Here is a 12,363-nt window from a genome sequence, read left to right as displayed (position 1 = left end):
TGAATTTTTGTTTTGTTTTTTGTTTGTTTTTGTTTTTCGAGACAGGGTTTCTCTGTGTAACAGCCCAGAATGGCTTTGAACTCAAAAAGATCCACCTGCTTCTGCCTCCCGAGTGCTGGGATTAAAGGCGTGTGCCACCGCCTGGCCCACCTGAATGTTTTAACTGTATGAACAGTAACAGTGCTTTTAGTAGGTAAAGGTCTGGACAAGAGCTATAGTGAATAAATCTATTGACAACAGACAGCAAAATAAAGCATGTGATGTCGGCAGGCCACAGTCACTCTGAATACAGATACTTTCTATATCAAAACTGTAATGTTCACAGACAGTCAAGATGGAAAGAGAAATCCCCAGGTACCTAGAATCAGGGGAGAAATGAAACCTTGAGTTACACATCAAATATATTTTTTCTTGTTCCCTTTGATGTCTAAAACTTCAAGTAGAAAGAGAAATCACTCACATAGTCTTAGACCATGTTCCATACCCATATATGGATCCAATGTTATATTGGGTAAAATTTCAAGCAGAGATGTTACTATAGAAGATTTAGGGCCGTTGAACTCTCCAGTCTTTTAAACAGGTGTAAAATTCAGTCATAGTTGTCCCTATAAACACAGAGCACATAGACTCTGCATAGCAGACATTATCCATTGATGATTTACACTTTAAAAACTGAAACCCTGGCCTGGTGAGATGGCTCGTGAAGTAAAGATGCTGTCACTAAGCCTGTCAACCTGGTTTTAATCCCAAGGATCCACATGGTAGAAGGAGAGAACTGACTCCTACAATTATCCTTTGGCCTCTACATACGCACCCTGGCATATAAATGCCCATATAACATGAACATACACATACACAGACTCACTTCACATGTATGCCCTAGTGTGGCTTGTGCATGTGTGCTCACACACATAAATAAATAATGTGTAAATTAAAAAAACAGCCACCACAAAGAAAAATCTACGTTAAAAAAAATCTTTAAATTTAAAAATGATACGGAAAGTAGGAACACAAAACAAAAAGGAACATTGACAATTTTTCAAAATAGATTCTGTATACTCAGTAGATTTAATAATAGTGAAGTCGACAGTGTGCAGGAAGGGGTTCTAAAAGAACATCTGAGTAACAAGCAGTGCAAGACAGTAATGGAGGTTAGCTTTATAATGAAAGGGAAAAAATGCCTGTCAGCCTACATTTCCGTGTTTAATTATCTTTGAGAAAGGGCAGAGTAAAAGGTATGTGACATGTAAATGTAAGGTCTTTTACATGATGTAGACATGCATGAAGGATAAGCCATAAAATTTATGAACGTGCATACTTAGACTTAAGTATGTGAAATGATTGATTTTTAAAATCTTTTAAAATCTTTTCTGACTTAAAATTGGGAAAAAATTTTGAATCTTACTAAATTGTTTAGTTAGAACATGGAAAACTTAGATAACTGAAAGCTAATTTTAGGGTTGTTTCTGTATGGGGAATTGAACCTAGGTCCTTGCACATGTTAGTCAAGTCCACCAAAACTAAGCTGTACTCTAACCCCCCCCCCTTTTTTTAACTTTTTTTTTTTCAGTCTCTAGCTGAATTGCCTAAGCTGGCCTTACATTTACTTTGTAGTTTAGGCAGGCCTTGTAGTTAAAATCTTTCTACTTCAGCCTCCACAATAGCTGAAGTGATATGTTTGTTCCAAAATTTGGAACTACATAAAAATGTGTGATTTACAAAGCTTCGTGTCTTAGAAGCCCAGAATCAAAGACACAGTGAGCCTTTCTGTAGACACTGTATCCCAACCATAATATTTGTACTTGTTAAATTGAAACAGATAACCCTCTAACATAAAATTCCACAAAAAAGTAGGCACATAGATTAGGAAAATTACTAAAAGGAAAATCAGTGCACGAACACCAGTTAGCACTGAGACTGGAACCCGTGCTGAGCAGCACTGCACCTAGGCCAGTCTTCTTAAGTCTAACGGAGCTTTTGTTTCCTTTCATCTTTAGGAGTTAGTCTACGCTTTCTTAAGAGGCTAACTTCAAGTATTTTCAGCCTGTAAAATCAATCTGTGACAGCTAGTTGTCTCTGCTCTGAGGATGCAAATAGCTACAGACATAAAAAATAATTTAAAAAATACCCAATGGCCTTATAGTTTATATATCTTGCCTTAGTTGGACTGTGCTCATTGACTAAATATTAATTGGTAATCTATGATAGCATATTATTGGCAACTTCAGAATTTTACTTTTGTAATGACTTTTACTAGAAAAAATAATTTGAGGGTACTGTTCCAGTCATAGTGAGAAATGCAAAGCAGATTTATTTGTTTTGTTCTCCTCTGATATAAGGTTACAGTTACAGATCCTGATTTGATAGAAAAATCCAACCTAAACAGACAGTTCCTGTTTCGTCCTCATCACATACAGGTTTGTTAATGTTTCTTCTCATAAATAAATAATGGTTGTCCTTTGTTAGACTCCTAAGAGAAGGAAAGACATGTCCTTTGGGAAGAACAAAATGAAGAAAATAAAAATTTACCTTTCATGTATAATAAAGTTGGCTTTTGCATTGATTTTTAGATGTTAGTATTTGAGCTGGAAAACGTGTAGTACTTTTGTAGTCGCCAGAGTGTTTCCGTAAACAAGCCCTCTAATTTCAGGCTTGAAAGCACAGATTTTAACTCTACTTCTTGTTTCTTTTTGTTACAAAACAGGTAAGTTTAAGAGTTAGAATTTTAAATTGCTGTGCTATTTTTATTTAACATCCCTTTTATTGTAAAAAGACTACTAGTTTTTTTCAAAGATTAAAATGTTTAAATCAGGAAAAGAGACAGGCAGTGCTTGGTAGCTCATTACTTTAATCAGTACTCTTAAGGGCATTGAGTTCCAAGCCAGCCCGGTTTACACAGTGAGTAAGAGGCTAGTCAGTTACTTGGTGAAACCCTGTATCAAATAAACAGTATAGAAAAGAAAGAAATGTATTAATCAAAAACGTATTTTCCCTTTGTTGTCAACTCGTTGTCAGTCTTACTTAGGAAATGAAGTTTTAGGCATGCTCTGAACAGATGGACCACACCAGTATCATGGTTAGCCTGATGTCCTCTTACGCGTATAAAAACAAAGGACATGGCAATGGAGCCTCTTGTGAATTAAAATATCGATTGAAACAATTCATTTTGTGCATTATCTCTAGGTGAACAATGAAGACCTCTTTATTAATTTCCTGAGTTTATTAATTTTCTGAGCTTCTGAGATTGTTTTTACTTCTGAGATTGTTAGCTTCATAGAGCCAGAAGAGACAGAAAGACCATTATTATTAGATCAGATGCCCAAATTCAAAAGCTGCTCTAAAGGAATATAGATTAAGAGCCTGTATTCAAAATGGACCTTCATGCCCCTGAAATAACACAATGATTCAATGATGGGTAATAAAACTGTAATTTTTTAAATATTGTTTTTAAGACTTAAATAGCATTTTTTTTATATTTTTAAACTCTCTAAAACACTTTGCTAAAGAATGAAGGTTGTTTAGATTGTTAGTGTGTAAATTATTTGAGCTAGTTTCATTGCTTTGCTGTCCCCTCATATATATTCCAAATGATTAGTATATGTAAATTCAGTCATAGTTCATCTTTTCTGTTTAACATTTATTCCTTCTGTTTTTATTTGTTACTTGTTTAGAAACCTAAAAGCTATACTGCTGCTGAAGCAACTCTGAAAATAAATCCTCAATTAAAAATAGATGCACACCTGAACAAAGTTTGTCCTGCCACTGAGATTATATACAGTGATGAATTTTACACTAAGCAAGATATCATTATTACAGCACTAGATAATGTGGAAGCCAGGAGATATGTAGACAGGTATGTTCTTGAGATTCAAGTGCATAAAGAACTACTTTCCATTTTTAGTTTTGTTTTTCACCCTCACTTTTTGGAGAATTACCAAATTTTCTGGTTCTTTTTATGTCACTCTAATAGTACTATCAAATTCAAGCATGCTGATGGTTTCCTAGTGTATCTAGAAGAATTCAGTACTGGTAAAACAACCTAAATGTTCTTCATAAAATACCTACCACCTGGCCATTGCTCCCATGTTTAATGTCCCAGTCTTCCCTGGCTCTCCTTATTCTGGCTGTCTATGCCTTCTCTAGGGTCTTGAAGGGCCTTTTTACCTTAGGAACTAAATTGTTTCTTGGCATGAGGAATCTGTATTTCTCTTCCTCCAGAATTCTTCCCCCCAAATGTACCTGCCTGTTCTTTCCTTTAAGCTATTCCCTTATCTTTCAGTTTTAGACTAAATATCTTTCTTAAAGCAGATGTTATCTGCTTTCTTAATACTTTTTTCATTGTGGTACTTACTTTTTATTTTTACATATGTGTTTACTTAATGTTTATTTCTTCACTAAATCTTCTATGTAGGGACCATTTCTTTTCCACCACTATATCTTCAGTGCCAGTCATCTGATTTCATTCAGTGTGGTTTATAAAGTCAGTTGTTGAATGAATCATTATTTGACTACAATGTTAGGATACTAGAGCATTTGTCAGAGAAGGCTTACCAGTTGAGAAATGAGAAAAGATAAATCTTGAGCAGAAGAAAGAAGAAGTAGGGGGGGAAATTGCATTTGTTTTTGGGTGTTTATGTGTTAGAGGGACCATATACAAAAAAAATTAAGAAAAACATGACTAATGAAAGCATTTAGCTAATCCTGTTTGGAATAAAGACAGAGAAAATACAATGAGGTAGAACGTAGAGCCTGAAAATAAATAATAAATAGAAAGTACGTGACGATAGAATAACATAGTTAATAATTAAGATGAAAATAGACGTTTAAAAGTTCCAGAATTTAGTAAGTAGAAAGAATCAAAAATTACTAGGTTGAACGGCAAGTTTTATATGTGTAATAGAGCTAGGAAGTAGAACTGTTAGTGGGCCATGTTCTGTTTCCTACAAGAGAGCGTTCAGAAGTTATCAACATGTGGAATATTAAATAAACAGCAGGAACTGCCCTCTCTTTACTATTTATTGCTCACTTTTGTGTTTGTTTTTGCATGTTTTGTCTCCAAATAGCCGTTGCTTAGCAAATCTCCGGCCTCTCCTAGATTCTGGAACAATGGGCACAAAGGGACACACTGAAATTATTGTACCTCAATTGACTGAATCCTATAATAGTCACGTAAGTCAGTATATTCAATAAATGTCTGTCTTTTTATGCCATAGTTTTGTCCTCATTGAGGAATCAGTAAATTTGACTCTGCTTTGTTAATCTTGGTTTTAGCTCTGACAGTCAGGTTATATGTGCATCTGCATTTTTAAATCTGTTGAACCCAAGTTTTAAGGGTACAAGGGGATGCCTGTGTGAAGGTCAGAGTTCAATGTCAGGTATCTTTCTCTATTGTACTCTTATTTTTTGAGACAGGGCCTCTCACTGAGCTCAGGAAGCCTAGATTTGTCTCAGCTGACTAGTGAGCAAGGACCAAGGATTCCCCAATGTTACCATCCCCTCAAGCGTCCCCTCCCCAGTCTTTGCCTCTCATACTGGACTACAGGCACATACCTCCACACTCATTTTTTCATGGGTGCTCGATAACAAAAGTAGGTCCTCAGGCTCACACAGCCAGGCTTCTGTGAACTGAGCTATCTCCCTGGTCCCTAAATCCAATTGTTAGAAATCATCACAAGTATTTGACCTTTCTGTAATAATCTTTTCACTATCTCTCAGAACTTCTAAGTTTTCTAACAACCCTAGAGTTTAAAAAGCTTTTAGAAGCAATTTAACTTTTGTATTGATAATAGAACTGTCACCAAAGACTTAGTGATCTTTTGGTTTTAGTGTGTAAGATACAGGCTGGCATATAAAAAAATGAAGAGTACAGTGTAATAGCTATGTATTCATTTCTACTGTTTATCCTTATTAAGAATTTCTGCATTATTAGAAATACTTGTGAAAGCTGGTAATTTTCCCAGAATCTACCTGGAAAATTCAGATTTCTTCAGTGCTGGAACCAAGCTGTATGTATATGTGTATTTTAAGTAATGGAAAAATGTAACAGTTTTAACCCCCATAAATGATTTTACAATATTGCTCAAGTTGAGACTCTGGGTCTAGGAAATAATTGTAGGCTTTGTAAATTTTAAAATGGACAATTCAGGTAAAAAAAAATTCAAGGTATATAGTTTTTATAAGTATCAATGTCCCTTGATTTAAGGAATATGTTTGAGTTAGTAAATTTTTTTAATTCTTAGGATTCACTGTTTTCCCATTTTCTTTCATGAAGTACATTGGTACATGTAATGATGATAATACAATAGATTAAACATAGTTATTTTTAAAATATTGTATTAAACAGGAGGGAAATGATGATATGTAAAATCCCATGGGAAGATTTTCACAGTAGGGAATTCTTTAATTCTGCTACTTCTGCTAAAATTTCTCTAATTTTTTTAAATTTAAAATCATTGTAAAACAATATATATCCCTCTTTGAATTATAAAAAGTTAGTGGTAGCTTATATATCAGCAAATTAAAATAGATATTTCTAAGTAAAAAGACATAATTGAGTCATTTTTGGCTGAGTAGGCTGTAGACAAAGCATCTAATAGACAAGGAGATCTTTAGTGGTGCTTTTTCTAGTGAGACACCTTAATCATTCCCCATTTATTTAATACCCATTTCCTCTAGGAAAACACTAAGCTTGATTCTCAAATGTTTTTCTTCATGTAGAGACCTGGAGTATGCAGAGAACTTATATAGTAAGGATTCCTGAATCACTTTCCAAAGTAGGAAGTAATGTTGTAAAATTTTACATGTCACACCACACAAGTACCCAGCAATAAATAATAATGGGATTTTTATTTTTCAATAGCGGGACCCCCCAGAAGAGGAAATACCATTTTGTACTCTGAAGTCCTTTCCAGCTGCTATCGAGCATACTATCCAGTGGGCAAGAGACAAGGTAAAAATTCTTAATAAACTTGTTCTCTCTGAAAAGAAAAGGCAATATTATAACTTCTCATATACTTGTAACTTTTTTTCCTTTACAGTTTGAAAGTTCCTTTTCGCACAAGCCTTCATTGTTTAACAAATTTTGGCAGACCTACCCTTCTGCAGAAGAAGTCTTACAGGTAAAGGTCAATGCCTTTTACTACATACAGACCTATACTTTGTCATTGTAACCTTGTTTTTCAGCTACTTGAAAATAACTAAACCTTCCTACAGAAATAAGAGTGGTCAAAAAGTTCATCACAGTGAAATGTCACTGGGAATCTTGAAATTGGGTCACTGATAGCCTTTGTTAGTTTAATGGAACTGTATGACATTATCAATGTTGGACCTTCAAACAGTAGTTTTTGTTGTTCAACCTAATGAGAGTGTGATAATATTGATAGACCAACAGATAATCAAAGGGTTGGTAAACTCTGTGGGAACAAAGTTCAGGTTAATTCAAGTAAAAATATCCATGACTGGACACTAATCTTATTGTTCTCATAAAAGGTCCAGTTTGCACTAACTACTATTCCTAGGACTGCATATACTAAAGACCGCTTGTGTACTTAGTTTCTTACACGTAGGAAAACATGAAGGTGTGTTGTGAATTAAGAAACACCAAAGCTGAAATTTCATTTGCTGTCCAATCCTATTCTACTCGTAATGGAAAAAAAAAAATGAAAGAATGAGAGATGTGGACTTGAGGCAAAAAAAGGGGGGAGGGTAAAATTAAAATACTAAACCTGTGAATCCATCTTTGGGTTTTGACTCATACTTTTGGAATGTGCTTATGCTTGTAATTGGGAAGTGTTTTATTTTCTATTTTCCTTTTCTTCTAGAAATTGCAAAATGGACAGAGTTTAGAAGGTTGTTTTCAAGCTATTAAGCTACTTAGCAGAAGACCTAGAAATTGGTCCCAGTGTGTAGAATTAGCAAGACTGAAGTTTGAAAAGTATTTTAACCATAAGGTAGGTATACATTCTGAGACATTAAGCAAAGATCTGCCCTTGGCTTATTTATTATTAACATCCCTGACTTAAAGTATTTGTTGTTTTCTTTCACCAGGCCTTTCAGAAATAAATAGTAAGTTAGCTGAGAGTGAAGACTAGGATATGACCATTTTCTCTTTGGATGTTACTAATTAAAGCATTTAGTTTTCACTTACTGGCTTGATTGTCAGCTATACATCGAACTGACGCTCAGTACAAAAGTGGGTTTTGGATAGCTTTTTTTTTTTTTAGGTAATAGGAATGCATTAATTCCCTTTCTAAAGAAGTTTGTTCAGAATAGAAACAATGAACTGATAAATCAGATGGAGATTTTGTTCGAATTTTACATTTTCCAATCATAACTCATAAACACATTTTATGTGTTTTGTCTAAAACGATTAAGCATAGATCTCACAGTGTAGTAGTAGGCGTTAAATAAGCTAATCACATAAAGCATTTAGGGTAGGCCAACGCCAAGTATTCAGTAACACTACCTATTGTTCTTGTTTGCAGTCACTTAGCTAATAGACTGTATCCTCTACCTTTTAATCCCTTCCTTAGGTCTTTACTTATGCGTTCATCTTTTAAACATAGTCTTTTTTTTTTATTTATTTATTAAAGATTTCTGTCTCTTCCCCACCACTGCCTCCCATTTCCCTCCCCCATCCCAAAAAAGTCCCCCTCCCTCGTCAGCCCAAAGAGCAATCAGGGTTCCCTGACCTGTGGGAAGTCCAAGGACCACCCACCTCCATCCAGGTCTAGTAAGGTGAGCATCCAAACTGCCTAGGCTCCCACAAAGCCAGTACGTACAGTAGAATCAAAAACCCATTGCCATTGTTCTTGAGTTCTTAGTAATCCTCATTGTCCACTATGTTCAGTGAGTCCGGTTTTATCCCAGGCTTTTTCAGACCCAGGCCAGCTGGCCTTGGTGAGTTCCCAATAGAACATTCCCATTGTCTCAGTGTGTGGGTGCACCCCTCGCGGTCCTGAGTTCCTTGCTCGTGCTCTCTCTCCTTCTGCTCCTGATTTGAACCTTGAGATTTCTGTCCGGTGCTCTAATGTGGGTCTCTGTCTCTGTCTCCTTTCATCGCCTGATGAAGGTTAATGTTCAGGAGGATGCCTATATGTTTTTCTTTGGGTTCTCCTTATTTATCTTCTCTAGGATCACTAATTATAGGCTTAATGTCCTTTGTTTATGGCTAGAAACCAAATATGAGTGAGTACATCCCATGTTCCTCTTTTTGGGTCTGGCTTACCTCACTCAGGATAGTGTTTTCTATTTCCATCCATTTGCCTGCAAACTTCAAGAAGTCCTTGTTTTTTACTGCTGAGTAGTACTCTAATATGTATATATTCCATACTTTCTTCATCCATTCTTCAATTGAAGGGCATCTAGGTTGTTTCCAGGTTCTGGCTATTACAAACAATGCTGCTATGAACATAGTAGAGCATATATTTTTGTTGCATGATAAGGCCTCTCTTGGGTATATTCCCAAGAGTGGTATTGCTGGGTCCATGGGTAGGTTGATCCCAAATTTTCTGAGAAACCGCCACACTGCTTTCCAGAGTGGTTGTACAAGTTTGCATTCCCACCAGCAATGGATAAGTGTACCCCTTTCTCCACAACCTCTCCAGCATAGGCTATCATTGGTGTTTTTGATTTTAGCCATTCTGACAGGTGTAAGATGGTATCTTAAAGTTGTCTTGATTTGCATTTCCCTGATCGCTAAGGAAATTGAGCATGACCTTAGGTGTCTTTTGGCCATTTGAACTTCTTCTGTTGAGAGATCTCTGTTCAGCTCAGTGCCCCCATTTTATAATTGGGTTGATTAGCCTTTTACAGTCTAGTTTCTTGAGTTCTTTATGTATTTTGGAGATCAGACCTTTGTCAGTTGTGGGGTTGGTGAAGATCTTCTCCCAGTCAGTGGGTTGCCTTTCTGTTTTAGTGACAGTGTCCTTTGCTTTACAGAAGCTTCTCAGTCTCATGAGGTCCCATTTATTCAATGAGGCCCTTAATGTCTGTGCTGCTGAGGTTATACGTAGGAAGTGGTCTCCTGTGCCCATTAGTGTTGTAGAGTACTTCCCACTTTCTCTTCTATCAGGTAAACATAGTCTTGAAGTACACACTTGTCTTTTCCTTTCCTACATGGTGTGCTTTTTAGAGAAATGTACTCACATCTCACCAGGAAGTAGACTTCCTATTCCACCTGATTTTATCATGGTTTCTCTTGTTTTCTTCTGTTTCTCTTTACTCTTTTTAGTTTATAGCTTTTGTGACTGTGTTTTTATTTGGTTGGGGTTTTATTTCTAATATGACATTTTAAATTATTTGTTTTGTTGAAAGTTGGGGTGTGCTCATGTGGAGGTTAAAAGGCAAATTACACGGGTCATTTCCATCTACCATGTGGGTCCTAGGGACCAGTCAGGTACTGTGCTTGGCAGTAAGTAGCTTTGCCTGCTGAGCAACCGCCCTGTTTTGATTGATTTTTATAATTATTGTTGTTGTTGTTATTGCTGTTGAAAAAAATGAATCATATAAATGAGAGTATAATGTCCACAGTAATCGTTATTTATCTTTCACCTAGATTTAAGTATTATTAATTTACAGGTCTATATTACATTCTTACCCTCTTCCATTCACATTTATAGTGTTTTGAAATGCTGAATGCCATTTGTTTATATTTATTCTAAAGATTAGCTCTTAGAAAAAAGCAAAATTATGAGGAAGATATACCATTTGTACAAAATGAGTGAAGCAGTCAGTATTTATTCATGTTTGTTATAAGAAAGCTCTAATGACAGGACAGGAGAAAACATAAAAAACTTTTGTGCCTGGCTACAGACCTCACTATCTTTTAAAGTTTTGTCTTGTTTGATTTATGAAGACTGAGAATATATGAACAAAGCATATATTTTTTTTTAATTTCAGGGTTTTTTTCTTCAGATAGCAACAAATAATAGGATTTTTTATTACTTTTTTTTCAGGCTCTACAGCTTCTTCACTGTTTTCCTCTTGACACACGATTAAAAGATGGCAGTGAGTATAAGTATTGAGAAGAAATCATGTACCGTACTGGATATGATCAGTATTCGTTGAAAACAATATTTTATTTTTTTATCAGGTTTATTTTGGCAATCACCAAAAAGACCACCTTCTCCAATAAAATTTGATTTAAATGAAACTTTGTAAGTATATGTGTATATTTTCACTGTAAATATCTTAGCTGTACACTGCAAAGTCTTTCCCAAAGTTAGTGAGTCATTCTAGTCAACAGAGCCAGCTACATCCTTCCTAAGCACCACTTGTTTACGTGGTAAATAGCTATTGTTAGTAATACCTACTCCATTAGAAACTGAGTCACCCCTACTTTTGCCCATAAGAAAATAAAATGATAATAAATGTTCTTACACTAAATAAAGCTAAGATGCTTTGCTTACGGTGGAAAATACAGTTAATACTAGCTGCCTAAGTTAATACAGGTATTATATGTATGGATATTATTATATGTTTATATGTATGGAGGTCTGTATGTGCACTGTTTTGAGATTGGCACTTAATATGTGTATATTCTCATCAGACACTTAACTTATCTTCACTAATCTTCCTTTCTACAAATAGCACTTTGCTTAATTTCCTAGCAATTGCTTGCTACAGAATTCAAGTTACATTATCATAAATTGCCTTCCCAATATGACATACCCATTTTTGTTTTTAAGTAAATTATTTTGCTTGTTTTAAACCTAATGTATTCTCATTCATACCTGATAAATGGATTAAAAGGACTTTCTCCAAGTATTCCAAATAGTTCTGCCTTTTTTTCACTTCTTTCTTCACAGTATTGCTAGTGAATACTTGAATATTATGAGTTTTTGACAAGCACTTTTGTATCAAAAGAAAATTTGGTATTTTATTCTGTGTTTTAGTCTAAGTAGAATTTCATTGTCTTAACATTAAAAGGTAAAAATTAATTATGAAATAAATTCTTTAAATGTAATTCTTAAGACTTAATACAAAGATTGTATTTACTCTGACTTCTTTAAAATTGCCATTCAAACTGCTTTTTTATTTTCATTTCAAAAGGCATCTCAGTTTTCTTCAGAATGCTGCAAAACTATATGCTACAGTATATTGCATTCCATTTTCAGAAAAGGTGAGATCCTCTCCAGTGCCTAGCAAGTGATCAAAACCTGTGATGAATTGGTTGGTGGCATTGAAATGTGTTTTTAGATCGTAAGAATCATTCTTTCTTTTGTTGGTTTGTTTTGAGACATGAGCTCACACAGCTAAGACTGGTCCAGAATTTGCTGGGTAGCACGAATTGTAATTGATCTTAATAAATAAAACCCAGAGTCAGATATTAGGGGGAGAAAGCTGAAGGATCAGAGAAGCAAT

At 35.2% G+C, this 12,363-nt stretch overlaps 1 protein-coding gene across 1 annotated transcript in view; it reads left to right on the top strand.

The window, feature by feature from the left end:
• Window positions 1-12,363, top strand: part of Uba6 (ubiquitin like modifier activating enzyme 6) — a 59,600-nt gene that overhangs the window by 31,053 nt on the left and 16,184 nt on the right. Inside the window, exons 18-26 of the mRNA XM_050149831.1 lie at window positions 2,340-2,417; window positions 3,672-3,853; window positions 5,064-5,169; window positions 6,860-6,949; window positions 7,038-7,118; window positions 7,821-7,949; window positions 10,956-11,007; window positions 11,093-11,156; window positions 12,052-12,121. Coding sequence (XP_050005788.1) covers window positions 2,340-2,417; window positions 3,672-3,853; window positions 5,064-5,169; window positions 6,860-6,949; window positions 7,038-7,118; window positions 7,821-7,949; window positions 10,956-11,007; window positions 11,093-11,156; window positions 12,052-12,121 — 852 coding nt within the window. The remainder of the gene's footprint in view (window positions 1-2,339; window positions 2,418-3,671; window positions 3,854-5,063; window positions 5,170-6,859; window positions 6,950-7,037; window positions 7,119-7,820; window positions 7,950-10,955; window positions 11,008-11,092; window positions 11,157-12,051; window positions 12,122-12,363) is intronic.

Source organism: Alexandromys fortis, unplaced genomic scaffold, assembly GCF_014885135.2.
Source record: "Alexandromys fortis isolate MF-2015 unplaced genomic scaffold, M_Fortis_MF-2015_v1.1 scaffold_0, whole genome shotgun sequence".
In the NCBI taxonomy this organism is placed as follows: Eukaryota; Metazoa; Chordata; class Mammalia; order Rodentia; family Cricetidae; genus Alexandromys; species Alexandromys fortis.
Note: the sequence above shows the minus strand (reverse complement) of the source record. Positions and strands in the feature narration are given on the sequence as shown.